General features: G+C 44.6%; 1 protein-coding gene across 1 annotated transcript in view; it reads right to left on the reverse strand.

Moving 5' to 3' along the window:
- ACBD6 (acyl-CoA binding domain containing 6) overlaps nucleotides 1-16,702 on the reverse strand; it is a 357,145-nt gene that overhangs the window by 325,831 nt on the left and 14,612 nt on the right. Inside the window, exons 2-3 of the mRNA XM_086955446.1 lie at nucleotides 2,425-2,489; nucleotides 1,517-1,613 (exon numbers count right to left, since the gene is read on the reverse strand). Of these exons, the coding sequence (XP_086811572.1) occupies nucleotides 1,517-1,613; nucleotides 2,425-2,489 (162 nt within the window). The remainder of the gene's footprint in view (nucleotides 1-1,516; nucleotides 1,614-2,424; nucleotides 2,490-16,702) is intronic.

Raw genomic sequence — 16,702 nt, forward strand, 5'->3', positions numbered from 1 at the left:
CGCCACAGCCCCGCCCCTCCCCCCCTTCCCCCCCCACCGCCTGCCCCGACCGCTGAGACCTTACAAAGCGAGAGATGTCCCCTGTCACTCCCCACCCCCGCCCCCTATCCCCCCCCCTCCTCCGCCCTGCAGCCGCAGCGACACCACATCCTCGACTATCCCCGCCCCTGCGCAGCCCACATAGGGTGCACAACACACAGCTAGGATACCAGATGCACTACCACACACACAAACACTAGTCCAACAGTTGTTGAAATATTTCTCCCTCCCCCCTTTTCTTTTACTTCCCAGTTATGTCTCTTGGTTGACGTAGAGATTGTTAATGCTGTACACATGATTATGCTCGTTCCCCCCCTCCCCATTTCCATATTACACAATGCCGGCTGGATGCTTCCATGTACAGGAGGCGGAAACCCAGCGACCTACATGACGACGGGGGATATGATCCTGCCCTTGCTCACTACAGTGCTGATCAGGGAACACAACTTGAAACAATGACTGTTGGATTTCATGACCACTCTGGTCCTTTCGCAGTGCTACGAGCTGCGAGCACTGCAACACGAGACATTTCCTGGCACTGCCACTTGTACACTAATGCATCTCCACTGGCTAATGTTTATTTTCACTCAAGTATAATTGACATGTTAACATGTGCTACTGCCGAGTACCGTGTGTAGTAATGATTCATTGTTATGGCATTGTGTAACTACTACTTGACTCATATGTGAAACTAAATAAAGTTTGGGACCGTTGGTCTTAAAAAAAAAAAAAAATAATGAAGACTTTGGGGCAAGACCCCCTTACTGATGGGTACACCCTATCATAAGGATGCACTGTCCAATTGCTTGCATATTAAAAAATCTGCTCTCAGCTGAATAATGATTTTCTTTCTCATTGTGCAGTCTCTGAGATGTGATAGTGTCCACATTTCATGAAGGCAATCCTTCACGTTTCTATAAGCAGCATTACTCCTCCATGTTGCAAGTACATAAAACAGACTCTTCTAAAGAGGAAATCACTAACATGGCAGAACTAAAAATAACGAATATGTGCTTATGAGTCAAAACGTCACCTCTGTGAATTACATACCCATCAGTACAGTGTGGCATGCAGGAAGAGTGGAGTGTGGGTGTATATCTGGATTGGGTAACAATAAACGTCTGTTATTCAGGCCCAACATACCCTTCTGGGTGAACTTGCGCTTTACAAATACACGTTATGGGAGGAATAAACTTCAACATTTTAACTTTACATTCTGGCACATACAACCTTCTAAATACTTATATTACTCAAAAGTATCAAGACTTCATACTGATTTACATACTTAGGGTGTACCAAATTATAATTTACGCACAGCATATTATCTTTAACAAAAGTCAGATCTACGAGTTGTGATCCAAATCTTATGGGACCAAATCATGATGGACTAGGAAAACATTAACTGTCAATGATAAGTCAGTGATAGGGACTTCTACTCCCGAGCTCATGCACTCTAATGGTGTAGCTCCAGGCCTACCTGAGGGGTCCAGCTGGGGTCCAGTGTCCTCACAGTAGAGACATACTCCTTCATGGCCTGCTCAGCACTGGCATCTCCTAGAGCTTTCCAGGCTTCCCTGAGGCAAAGAAGGAAGTGGTCAACCACCGCAGAGGCATTGTAAGAGCCACACAAAGAAAACAGGGGCTGAGGAATATGTGGTTCCAAAGGAAAGTAGGTGTAGAGTTCTCCAGTCTGAAAATGGTCCCTCCACTGATCAAGGGGATTGCAGTGTCCCCAAAACACATTCAAAGCCCGACAAAGAGAACTCACAAACACATCCTTGGATTTCCTTCCAAATCTCAAAAATTGCAAATCAATCTTCCACAGGAAGCAAGTGTGAAAATAGAAACAGGCACTACAACAAATAAAAGATGTTGTAACACAAATAGCCCTTATTCATGGACGACAGAGACAAGAAAATAGAGACGGGATTACCGAGTGCTTAAGGAAAAAAGATAGCGGACGCACAGGGACCTCTGCAGCAATGGAAGATGCGTGCACCACTGGACATAAAATACATTCACACGTACGGACCAATTCAATCAATCAATGATTTGTATAGCACTGCTCATCACCTGTGAGGGTATCCGGATGCCGGGAGTGCTGCTGTTGGGTGTGTCAGCCGATAACAATTAATATAAAATTCTTGAAAATCAAACAAATTCCCCATCCCTGGCAGAAAGACCATCATTAAGTTGAACTACTATTGACAACATGCAATTATTTTCCAGTCCTGCAACGTAGGGGGGCAAGATAAGTCTATCACAGCCTGCATCGAATGGTTCCATGGAATCTAGGACATAGTAATTTCATTACAAAGTGCCTTCACTAAACCACGGAATCCAAAACACTCAAAGACCTTTCGTAAGTAGATTTGAGAGCCTTACCATTTTTGTTTTCCTTCAAAATCGAAGAATCCAGGTTTCGGAATGTTGCACTTGCCCACCTTTACCTGAGTGGGGAGTAAGAGAAGGTGCAGTTTAGAGTCGACTCCAGGAGCCACATGGTTCATTTCATACTAGCAATGCTGGAATTGATCATTTACAGAACGTACAGTACAAAGTAAAATGTCTGAGAGTTATTATTGCCAACGCTCTGAGGTTTCCCCGGCCCATGCACGAATAGATCCCTCAGTCCATTCCAAGCGTTGTACCTTGCAGTCTGGGACCTGCCACCCTGATTTTGCAAGTGGAGAAACAGGACTACAAGTTCTAAAATGCAATGAAAATAACCTGAACTGTAAGACTTGGGAATCTTGACAACTCTGTATTTTTAAAATAGTATTACCAAATGTTATTTTAGAGACCGATGAAAGGTTGAGCCTGTGCTGCCAAGATGGAGATCTCACTCCAATATCAGTATAGTGCTCAAACGCACGGACCTACTTTAAAAGTAAATTGTCTTGAGTGGATACTGTAACATTAAGAATGGAAAGAAAGTTAGAAAGACACTAACATTAAAATAAAGAATGAGTGAACTCAACATGAGATAAAAAAGAAAATTAGCTATACCGAAAAAGGAACAACAAACGTAAGCTTTTTTTTTTAAAGGAAAATTCAGCAATAGGCGGATGACAGAAATAAAGACACCAAAAATGAACTAACAATGAGTGAATCTGACGTATTGTAAAGCAAACGAAAAAAATTTATCTAAGCTTTTTAGAAAAAGGAAAACTTAGGGACAGGTGAATGACCGGTACCAAAACGGAAATAAAGAATGAATAATTCTGACAGAGAAAGAAACTAAACAAAAAAAAAAACAGGGACAGGAGTCATTTAAACCAGGGGGATGTGGAAGTCACTCGACACGTACCTAGACTCCTACGAACCCCCATGAAACTATTCAGATTTCCCCCCCCCCCCTCGCGGGCAGTGGGACGAGTGAGGTGGAACGCTACTACCATGGCCTAAGAGGCGTCGGGGGCCTGACATGGATACCAAGCTTGCCACAAGCTAACTATTGGGGTGACGGCTTTGTCACACAGATGTTCGCCCGATTAGGCTCATTGCTACAGAACCTCTCTTGTATCCTCTCTTCACCCCTTTCATTCCTGCTTCTTTCTTTCTATCATCCTTTTCCTAATTTTCAAGCAAACCAAGTTAGAGGGGATTAGCTAAACATATATTTGAAAGTACCTTTAATCACTGCTCTACAAACTACGTTTGGCTAACCTTGTAACAGAAATGCTAATGTATCCGCTTATAAAAAAATTAATAAAATACTTTGAAATGAAAAAAAAAAAAATTGGAAGTTTTGTTAAACTTACGAGTATCACAAAGGCAGTTATGTTTGTAAAGTATATAAAACTTTGCTAGGGGAAGATTTCTTTACTAAAAACAGGTTTATGCTCAGATTTTTTCAATGCAGGCTACATTTGTGGTGTGCATTTTTCGTGAGGCATTAATTGCACCCTTTACAAGGGTTGCAACGCTTGCAAATATTTGAAGAACATGTCACAAACTTTGAGGAGGAAAAACTTCTTACACACCTAGTAAACTGTGAACGTAAAAAACAGAAGTTTAGTATAAAAATGTAATCTGATGAATCCAAAATGAGGTTGCAGAATAACAACAGCTCTTTTATTCGCCCATTTCCACTGAACTATACCAAGCTGGCAACAATCTTATACAAAACATATTCCAGGTCAAATGTAAAGGATACATGAAAATGCGATTCGAGAACTCGTTATTTCGGTAAAATACCATACAAGAGACAAACATTTAAAAACGTTAAACATTTCAATTTAGAAAGGGAGTAGGCCTATGTATATTTAAAAATAGATACGATTAAAGATAAAATGGTCAATTTCCTAATAAAAATTCCACCATCATGATGTACACTGATAAAAACAGGCGATGGGTTATACGTTTCTTCCTTGGGTACCACATACACAGTAAACATCTGGAGACAGCAAACCCTGTTGAGGGCCTCAAATCGGCCTGAATAATTCTACAAGCTCCAGATGTCTAGTGATTCCTATGCATCTACATATTGAGATTATCCATTTCGCCCTAGCCTGCTATACGTCTGACAGAAAAAGAGCACATGTGCTACGGTTTCCTTATCGTTGCCACAAGTTGGGCAACTCGAAGCAGCAGGGTCTATTGTTTTGGCCGATCTTGAGATGAATGTGCAAAGTGGCAAAGTCCTGTATCTAAAGTGCATATACAGATTCCTGGCCAAGGTTGGCTCAATGTCATCTAAAAAAGATTTGATTTTGTTTGCTTCATTAGTCATTAAAAAGATATCTGTTAATTTACCCTAAGTCGATGGGTTTAATAATAAATGTTGTTTATGTGAGATCTAAAACTGGACTTTATTTCTCATGCTGAATTGTACAACAACTAGTCCCCGGATCATCCCACAATTTAGACAGGCCCAATTAATTGAGAGAAGACCCAATAAAGTTTAGCCATGGTATTTCATCTGCAGTGGGATATCTAAGAATGTCCTCAAGATCCTTGCGTTAGTGTATTTATTCTGGGGTAGCCCAGAATGTCGAGGGTCTAACTGTTGCTTTTTCCATGACTGATATAAGGCCGATATCCAGTCTCTGGGGGAAGCGGGGGGGGCGGGGGGGGGGGGGGGGGGGGAGGGTCAAAGCGGTACTAGCCAGCAGGTTTAAGATCTCCCTCAAGAATCTATTTTCCACAAGCTCTAGGGTTTGGGGATTTTTATGCCCCCATAACTCCACTCCATATAGGGCCACCCCCATAGTCTGGCTAGTGTAGAGCTGCTCTACTGGAAAGAATGGTTTATAATAAAGTCCCCGAAGTATCGTTTGCAGTCCTCCTGTTTGTTGTTCTAATTTGATCCTACGTTTGCTGGCATGGTGCTCCCATTCCACCTTTCCACTGAGGGTAACACCCAAATAGTCAAACAATTGGACATGTTCTATTAGGACCCCATTTAATGTTGGATTAGATGGAGTCGAGTGGCATTGGTTAAAACCATATATTTAGCCTTCGACACATTCACTTCATATCTAAACTGAACCTGCTGAACTGGTTCAATATTTTCGGAATCCCTATTGGCGACTTGGCCAAAAGAAGAGTGTAATCTGCAAACGTGAGGGCCGGAACCTTCATCTTTGCAAGTATGGGTGCATTGTCATCACATTTATTTAAATAACCAGCCAGACCATTTATATACAACGTAAATAGGGTGGGGCAGGCACACACCCTTGTTGCATGCCTTTATTTATGGAAAAGGGTTCTTTAAATTCGCCTTTGTCTACCACTCCCGACCTGGGCAAAATTAGATTCATGGAGTCTCTCTATGGTTCTACATATGTAGACTAATACTCCCATCTCAGCTAAGACCCTCCACAGAGTGGCCCTCAGCACCAGATAAAAAGCCACTCCGAGATCCACAAATACAGCGTATAGCCTTCCTTTAATAATTGTTACCATCTTCCAAAAAATTAACTGGAGTCTAAAAATGTGGTCTATGGTTGATGTGATCGTTCGAAAGCCAGCCTGAAAGGGGCATAAGACTGCTTTGTCATCTAGCCAATGTTGGAGCCTAAGTAGAATAACCCTACTGAAGATTTTTTGAGTGGTATCTCATAGGCTAATTGGCCTATAATTTGCGGGGTCTAAAGGACATCTCTTTTTTAAAATTGGGAAAATTTCTGCTCCAGCCTAGGAGTGCGGTACCTGTAGACCTTTTAAAACGGAGACCTTTTAAAACGGAGTTAAATATCAAAGTAAGGTACGGTCCCCATATTTTTTTTTTTATCTTGGACAAGAATAAATCTGCTAGGATTTTGTCTGGACCGGAGGCTTTATGGGGAGGTACATTTCTGAAAGCATTTTCTACTTCTTCGCACGTGATGATTGGAAGATTATCGGGACTGTTCAAAACGGGTAAAATAATCCCTATAGAGACCTCTGATTTTTCATCAATTAATCCAACACATAGCGGAGTGGATTATTTATATTCTTGAAAAGTGGGTGATCCCAAACTCTGCCGCTATATTGGTGTCTATTTTAGTGATTCGCTCTATATTTCACCTAGGAGCCAAATTCCAGAATGTTGCATGTTTTTTTTCTCTTGTTGCGGTCAGAAGAAGATCCCACTTGGCTCGATCCTACAATGTTTTTTCCATCTTTTAGTATTTTATTATAATCTGCCCAACTTTTTTGTATCTCCCATCTATCCTTGGTTTTTACTGCAATCATCAGGGCTTCTTTAGCCAGTCTACATTTCTTACTGTACCACGTCGGTATTCCCTTTTATTTTTCCCTGGTTCCCCGCTTATATATAGAAGACATCTTGGAGGTCCTCAAAAAGATTAGAGTAAATTTCCCATATTGCTGTCAGAGATTTTGCTCGATCTAAATCTGAGTTTAGGTTACAAAATGCCTCCAAGCCCCTTTCCACTAGGCTGTAAATGTGTCTCATGGTTTCCTCTGAGCGCTTCACTGACTGATATTGAATTCTTCGCTTATTGTTTGATGGCTGGCATCAATTATCATAGGGGTGAGAGATTGTATCTGCATCTTTTCCCATGGTTATACTCAGTGAAAGGTCTAGGGCGTTGTAATCATTGTCTATCCTGTTTATCATGGTCATGCCCAGTACACAGGGCCAAAGTCTAACATCTACCAAGATATAGTCTATTAGACACAGACTGGATACTCTGTTAAAGGTTGTGTTCACTATCCTGTCTGAAATAGTACATCCGTTATATGCTCGGACACCCTGATTAAGAGTTATCGCATTAATTTGAATTTCAAGAGCTGACCATTTTTTAAAAGGGCGGGGTTTAAGTAGGGAATCGCCCAGAGTCGATCTTCTTCTGAGAGGCTGGTGCAGCAGTAAAAAATCTAGGGGTTTGAACTAGCAATTAAAATCCCCGCCTAACTATTTTAATTTCGCTAGTGGTAGTTTCGCCATGTGTAGAGCAAGGTGACTTAACTAGGGGGATTCCTGTATGCTTGCGGAGGGTCTCAGATATATGTTGTGTATGCGGAGAGTAAGACCTTTGGAGAGTTTGATTGTTAGATCAACAACAAAGTGGACGGACCCGATATAGGAATCCAGATACAAGGATGAATCAATGCCATGCACAGGAATAGGGGGGAAAACAATGTGTTTTTAGGAAGAACCCTCACCCACCAACTTAGTTGGTGGCATGCTTCATCATTGGGTTCCCAGCTGGGCAGCCAAATGCAACCCAGTTGTGCTGCGACGCCTGAATTACAGCAGAGCTGGTTGTTTTTTGTGTGAGCGGGTGGATTTAGTGCAAATTTAAAAGTACCTTTAGGGTCCTCTATCACAGTTTTATTCTTGACATCCTAGGGCACGGTTTAAAACGAAAGGGGGATATTATGAAGAGTTGGTTGGTCTTCCTTATCCCCATAGAATGGTCGACTTGTTTCAGCCTCAACTAAGGTACTAAGGCTTTCTTCAGGACCAAGAAAAGTGAAGTGCGTCACAAAATGTTGTGACCACGTGAAATGATCAGCACATACACTAAGGTGTGCTGTGAGTGCGGTATATAAGCTGAAAAGATAAATCACAAAGTAAAAGACATACAAAACAAATACATTGAAATTGGAAATGACGGCTAATGTGCAGCCACCTCGTCTAATTCGTGAAAGAGTGCTATCAACTAAATACAAGTGCAGTAATGGAGTCTGTCGAATCGACACCTGGATTCTCAGGTAAGCCACTTCACACATGGGTATGCAAAATTAAACTATGTGTATGCTGAGGTCTCGCATAGTGGGTAGTGCACACAGTCATGCCTCACAGTGAAAGGAAACACATGTGGCGGCCTCTTACCAGTGTCTGTGGGTGAAGCCTAAGTTCTTACATATATGTCTGTTACCATTTAATAGTGGCATGCGGGTGTAATTGGTCTAGTCAAAGTAAAAATAGCCTTCCAAACCTCAGTTCTGCGGTCAAGGCTATCGGGGTACCGGTGCACAAAAATACTCATAGATTGTTATGTTAGGAATATTTATAGAGTGCATGGCTACACGTAGGAGTCCCAGAGCTAGCAAAGACACCAGACATATCACAGCAGCTTAGTAGGTAGGGTTTTGAAAGAGCCTTGTTTTCAAAAGTTTACGAAAGGACAGGAGGTTGGGTTCTGAACGCAGAAGGAGGGGGAGAGGGTACCACAGCTTGGCAGCATTATAATGTAAGAACCGGCCACCAGTTCTCACCCTTTTAAATGTAGGGACAGAGGCTAAGTAGGGGTCGGTTGACCGGAGGCATCTGTTAGGACGATAGGGGGAGATGATGGACCGGATGATGGAGGGGCCTTACTTCCAAAAGGACTTATGACCAATACATGAGAACTTGAATTTAATTTTTTCCATAATCGGAAGCCAGTGTGAGGTCTTCAGAGCAGGTCTTGCAGAGTGGCTATTAGGAATCTGAGTAACTTGCAACTTGTTTGTGGTTGCCCCTGGGGCTCCTAGATAAAGAGCGTTTCCATAATCGAGACGGGAAAGGATCAGGGCCTGGACCATGAGTCTCCTTGCTGAAAAGGGGAGGAGCGGGAGGACTTTGCGGAGCATTTGCAGAATGCCGTAGCAGGAAGTGGCCAGTTTTGTCGCCCGATGATCACATGTAAGTGACCAATCCAACTACATGCCCATACTTTTGATCTGGTTTTTGGGCGTGGGTGGGGAGCAGAGACAGCTTGACCATGTTGATCCAATGTCAAAGATGGGTGAATTACCCAGAAGCATAAGTTCAGTCTTATCTCCATTCAGTTTAAGATAGGAGGATTCCATACATTAAACAGCTCTTTCCAGGCAGGGAAAGACCAGGATTAGACCATTGTAGGCAGAAAAAAACAGCACATGTGAAAAAGAAGAAAGTCTTACGAAGGCTATGTAGATTAGGCAGCTATTTAGGATCCCGGAAGGGGCGGACACCTGTAGGAACAAAATAGAAATAGAAGAAGTCAAAGTCAATCCTGTGAATAGTTAAAGAACACAGGTTGTTACTCCCAACCTGCCCCCAAAGCTTACTTCATCAAGGCAGTCGTCCGCCATCAATCCCTTTTTTCCTGTCCTGCTCGGGATCCTGACGGTAATGAGGAAGGGCGGTGTCTCTGTATTTCTAACTCGAGCGACCCGGAAAAAGCTGGGGGAGTCTGGGCGTGTTGTACAGAATCAGGTTGCAAGGTCGCGTCTGGAGCGTGACTGCTTCACTAGAACAACTAGACCGTTTACGGGCAGCGAGGTAAGGAGGTTCGCTGAACGGTCATGCTCTGTAATTGTTGGCTAACAAATAGATTACAATTTGTCAGAATGGTGTCTGTCATTTGGCGACCTAGCCCAAAGGTGTTTAATTAAATGACAATGCAGAAAAAAAAAACAGTTTTATATTATGATATGAAAGTATTCGAAAACTGCAGTGAAGAAGGATGTCAAACACCCGAAAAAAAGGGGGAGGTGTGTGGCTGTATTCAAATTCTCCCCGTTCCCTGGTCTTTCGGGGACACTGTCAGTTAATATATAAGTTATGGAAAAAAGTATTTGATAGCTTACAGATGGATTGCGGTTAGTGAATGAAAAAATTAAGTTGAAAAATCCCCAAAAGGTGGGAGGTGTAGCCTTGTTAGAATCAACACTGTGCCGTATTTTATTACGACACAGTCAGTGAATGTATGGATCATAGAAAATGTATCCGAAAGGCCATGGAAAAGTATGTTGTCTAATTACTCATTGTCAACACGTCTTGTATGTAGGTGTTTAGTTGAGACGATGTGTCTCGGTCCATTTCCCTGCTTATGGGTCCATTTTGCTGGGATGTGTAGACTGGGGTATTACGAGATCAGATGAGTGTGCCATTGTAGGGAACCTCACTAAGGGTGTGTGGGCTGCTTATTGGGAACTTCACTTCAGGTGTTGTTAAGTGAGCTCCACAGAATGTTATCATTCAAACTAGTTTTTTTGGTTGACAAGCGGTAGACCCACTGTTGCTCTTTTTCGAAGAGACAGCTTTGTAGGTTGGTGAGGTTTTTGTCCAATTGCTCGATGACTACCCAGTGAAGGTCGTTAGCCGTATGTCTAGTATCCAGATAATGGTCCGTCATCTTAGTGGTGTCCCCTTTGCATCTGATATTGCTTCGGTGTTCACAGATGCAAATTTTGATTTTCTGACTCGTCATTCCGACATAGCGGAGGCCACATGGGCAGGTGATCAGATAGATCACATTGCAGGAGTTGCAATTGGTATTTTTTATGAGCTGCCATGCTTTTCCTGGTTCCAGATTCAATGTTTTATCGGGTTTAGTAAGATGACACACACTACAGTTCCTACATGGTAAGTGTCCAGTGATGTTGGGCAAGCCACATGCGATGAGAACTGTGCGGGTTGGGTGTTCTTGTGTTTGCGGACGAGTTGCAACAGGGCAGTCTTTCAGACTCCATGCTTTTCTGTAGGAAAACGTTGGTTTTTCCCAGTCTAGTTTGCCTGTCCCATGAATCCTTCAATGTTTTTGTATGATTTTGGACACTTGATTAGAGATGGTGCTATAGGTAGTCACACATGTAAGGGGTATTGATGTTTGCGTTCGCTGTGTATCCTCCAGCAAACCGTCTCTATTTTGGTTTCTGGCCCGTTTTTGGGCAGTCCGGTTGACTTTCGCAGGGTATCCACATTCCTTTAATTTTACTGAGAGAGATGATGCTTGGTTTTTATAGTCATCAATGTTGCTGCAGTTTCTTCGTAGTCTGAGGTACTGGCCGAAAGGAAGATTTTCATGTAAAGGCCTTTGGTGAAAACTGTCAAACCGGAGAAGGAATTTCTGGCTGTGGGTTTGAAGTGTGTTTTTGTTCTTAATTCACCCATAAAGACAGCGATGTCTAGGTCCAAGAATGTGATGGTATTCTTGTCCATACTGTGTGTACATTTCAAGGTTGGATCACGCTCATTCATCCATGTCAGGAAGGAATGCGGTGTCTCTTCCAAACCCTCCCAAATCAAGAAGATAAACTGACGTTATCTTCTGTAGAACTTGACATTTTTTTTGAAAGGCATATCAGGTTTGAGGATGAGCTTTTTATCAAAGACATATATACCCGCCACGCTCTGGGCAAAGGTACTGCCTATCGAGTTGCCATAGGTCTGCAAAAAAAGGTCTCCCTTGAACTCAAAAAAGTTATCCTTTAGGGTTAACCCCGCAAATTGCAGTACAAAGGATCTTGGAGTGTTATAGTCTCATCTATTGGCCTCAAGTGATGCTTTCAAAACTTCAACAGTATCGTCCTAAGAAAGACATATATATATATATAAGCTCTCAATGTCGAGGCTGACTAGGAGAGAAGTTTCCGGATTCAAGGCAAGCGAATGTGGATGTCTTAAAAGATCATTGGTGTCCTTTCAATAGGTAAATGTTGCTTGGACTATTGGCTGGAGAAAAAATAATAATAAAATAAATAAATTTAAAAAAAAAATCAATAAAAAAAAAAAATAATTGAGAAGTGAGAAAGTGGCTCCAATCATGAGCCGATACCCGACACTATAGGTCAGCCCAGGGGAAGAGGGGTGGGGGGGTCCTGTTTTTGTGTATTTTAGGAAAATAAGAAGTAATGCGGAATCCTGGTCTCCCCTGTTGTTAAGAACCTGGCCAGCAACATTCCAACAGACTACCGTCATGGCGTGTTTTCTCTCAGCAACCCCTTTTTGAGGAAGTCTCACCAATGTTTGCTATTGTACTTTCTGCTAGATTTAGAGTTAACGCTTTTCTTTTTTCCATTCCTGTTGTACCTGGAACTGTAAGAATTTGAGAGTATTCTGTGGAAGTGCGTGACCTGGCTTCCTTATTCGAAAGCATTTGCTTTGCCAGATGATTCTAAATTTGCCATGGACCCATTGGAGCAACTATTTGAGTGTATTTTAGTTTTACTCCCCCCCCCCAGTGGTTTGAAGAACATTTCTGGTTTGGGGTGGTGGATACTGGAATTCCTCTACCACCTTCAGTCAATCAACTTGGTTGAGGGGGCCAAACCTATTATATACAGGAACGTTGTGTATATAATTGGTTTAGTACCACCCAGGATTTGGTAATGGAGTGTTAATCATGGTGGATCCTATAAAGGGTTTATAAAAGTACCCCAATGGGAGAAGTTTTATTTTTGAAGACCCCATACCCCCTAAGAGGTCTTTTTGTTCTGTTATGTAATAGGGTCCTCAAAACCTCTGGATCTCTGAAATCAATAATACAATCTCCTTCCAGGTCTTTGCCCCTCTTTCCTATCCAGCCCACTCTTCCGGCTAGTGCATTTGTTTTTAAGTTCGGGAAAAGTTTCCCATTGGCCCACTCTGAGACTTGGAACCCCGGCCACCACACTCACATAGGGAGTGGCTTTCAGGGGGCAATCGAATCACAGGTAGATTCATGGTATCACCGTCTGCTGAGACCTTCTCTCTGTTGGTTTGTCGGGTCAGCCTGGTTTCACTTGGAATCCGTTTCTCCTCTGTGTGGTATGTGGAACTTACAATAGGGCTGACGGGCCAGCACTGTCCCCTGGAATGTGGGGGAGACCATTCAATGCTATTAGATGGTTTAATATTGTTAGTCTCTGCACTATTGCTGGGGTTTCCAGGTTTCCTTATCGATGGAGGTGCCGTAATGTAGGAGTTTATTCGTTGATTAACTTTGGCTAGTCTTATCAATATTAGGGAGAGTTCCTCCTTGATTAACAGTTGTGATTTTCCCAAGCAAGTCCCCCACCAGGTCGTCCACCCATCCTTGTTTAACAATTTTCTCAGTTCTGATCACCTCGCCACAGTGGTACGGCTGATTTATATGCTCTGGGGACAGGGGGGCATTATTTTTTCTTTTGATTACACTTTTGGCCTTCTTCACTGGGTGACACAATTTTTTTGAGATGGCCCCTTTAGATTTGCGAGTGGTACATAACAATAATCTAGGTCTTCTTTTGTTTTCTCCTGTACCAGAATCTGCTCTGTTGACTATACATTATAAATAGAACAAGCATTTACAATGCAATGGTCTCATCTTTGTTAAAGTTAGAGCTATTGGCATTTTTTTCATTTTGTTTCTTTAAAAACATAAATAAATGGTATTGTCATTTACAATGGCAATAGGTGAGCATTAGAGAGTAGTAGAGAGTATTAGCAGACACAGGGCCACCCCCCCCCCCCCCACACACACACAGCCCCACACACACACAGAGCCCAAAACACACACACACAGCCACACACACACAGCCACACACACAGCCACAGACACACACAGCCACAGCCACACACACAGACCCCCACACACACACACAGAGAGCCACACACACAGAGAGCCACACACACACAGCCACACACACACAGCCACACACACACAGCCACAGAGAGCCACACACAGCCACAGAGAGCCACACACAGAGAGCCACACACAGAGAGCCACACACACACACACACACAGAACCCAACACACACAGAGACCCACAAACACACACAGAGACCCACAAACACACAGAGACCCACACACACACACAGAGACCCACACACACACACAGAGACCCACACACACAGAGACCCACACACACACACAGAGACCCACACACACACACAGAGACCCACACACACACAGAGACCCACACACACACAGAGACCCACACAGAGACCCACACACACACAGAGACCCACACACACACACAGAGACCCACACACACACACAGAGACCCACACACACACACAGAGACCCACACACACACACAGAGACCCACACACACACAGAGACCCACTCACACACACACAGAGACCCACTCACACACAAACAGAGACCCACTCACACACAAACAGAGACCCACTCACACACACACAGAGACCCACACACACACAGAGACCCACCCACACACACACACACACACACACCCACACCCACACAGACCCACACACACAGACCCACACACACAGACCCACACACACAGACCCACATACACAGACCCACACACAGAGACCCACACACAGAGACCCACACACACACAGAGACCCACACACACACAGAGACCCACACACACACAGAGACCCACACACACACAGAGACCCACACAGAGACCCACACAGAGACCCACACAGAGACCCACACACACACACAGAGACCCACCCACACACACAGAGACCCACACACACACACAGACCCACACAGAGACCCACACACACACACACACACAGAGACCCCCCCACACACACAGAGACCCCCACACACACACAGAGACCCCCACACACACACAGAGACTCACACACACACAGAGACTCACACACACAGAGACTCACACACACAGAGACTCACACACACAGAGACCCACACACACAGAGACCCACACACACAGAGACCCACACACACAGAGACCCACACACACAGACACAGAGACCCACACACACAGACACAGAGACCCACACACACAGACACAGAGACCCACACACACAGAGATCCACACACAAAGACCCGCACACACACAGACTCACACACACACACACAGAGACCCACACACACACACAGAGACCCACACACACACACAGAGAGACCCACACACACAGACCCACACACAGAGACCCACCACCGCTAAACTCCAGAAGAAACTACAACGAATCCAAAACGCCTCAGCCAGGCTCATATTAGACATCCCACGCAACGAACACATCTCTGGTCACCTTAAAGACCTCCACTGGCTACCCGTCAATAAGAGGATTACTTTCCGACTGCTTACCCACGCACACAAATCACTCTACGACATCGGACCAGATTGCCTCAACTCTCGACTGTCCTTCTACACCCCCTCCCGCCAACTTCGCTCTTCCAGCCAAGCCTTCGCCACTGTACCTCGCATCAACAAGACCACCATGGGAGGCAGATCCTTCTCATACCTGGCTGCCAAAACATGGAACTCACTCCCCGCTTACCTTCGCCTCACCCAGAATCACCTAGCGTTCAGAAAGCAGCTTAAAACGTGGATATTTGACAAATAATCCTCCTCCCCTTCCTAAGCGCCTTGAAACCCTCTGGGTATGTAGTGCGCTATATAAATTTTATGACTTGACTGACTTGACACACACACACACAGAGACCCACACACACACAGAGACCCACACACACACACAGAGACTCACACACACAGAGACCCACACACACAGAGATCCACACACAAAGACCCGCACACAAAGACCCGCACACACACAGAGCCATACACACACACACAGCCATACACACACACACACAGCCACACACACACAGACCCAAACACACACAGACCCACACACACACACACACACACACACACACACACACACAGGTGAGCATTAGAGAGTAGTAGAGAGTATTAGCAGACACAGGGCCACCCCCCCCACACACACACAGCCCCACACACACACAGAGCCCAAAACACACACACACAGACACACACACACAGCCACACACACAGCCACAGACACACACAGCCACAGCCACACACACAGACCCCCACACACACACACACAGAGAGCCACACACACAGAGAGCCACACACACACAGCCACACACACACAGCCACACACACACAGCCACACACACACAGCCACACACACACACACACACAGCCACACACAGAGAGCCACACACAGAGAGCCACACACACACACACACACAGAGCCCAACACACACAGAGACCCACAAACCCACACAGAGACCCACAAACACACAGAGACCCACAAACACACAGAGACCCACACACACAGAGACCCACACACACAGAGACCCACACACACACAGAGACCCACACACACACAGAGACCCACACACACACACACACAGAGACCCACACACACACACAGAGACCCACACACACACAGAGACCCACACACACACAGAGACCCACACAGAGACCCACACACACACAGAGACCCACACACACACACAGACCCACACACACACACAGAGACCCACACACACACAGAGACCCACACACACACACACACAGACCCACACCCAGACCCACACCCACACACACACAGACCCACACACACAGACCCACACACACAGACCCACACACACAGACCCACACACACAGACCCACACACACAGAGACCCACACACACACACAGAGACCCACACACACACACAGAGACCCACACACACACAGAGACCCACACACACACAGAGACCCACACACACACAGAGACCCACACACACACAGA

The sequence above is a fragment of the Lissotriton vulgaris genome, chromosome 1_1, assembly GCF_964263255.1.
Source record: "Lissotriton vulgaris chromosome 1_1, aLisVul1.2, whole genome shotgun sequence".
NCBI classification, from domain to species: domain Eukaryota; kingdom Metazoa; phylum Chordata; class Amphibia; order Caudata; family Salamandridae; genus Lissotriton; species Lissotriton vulgaris.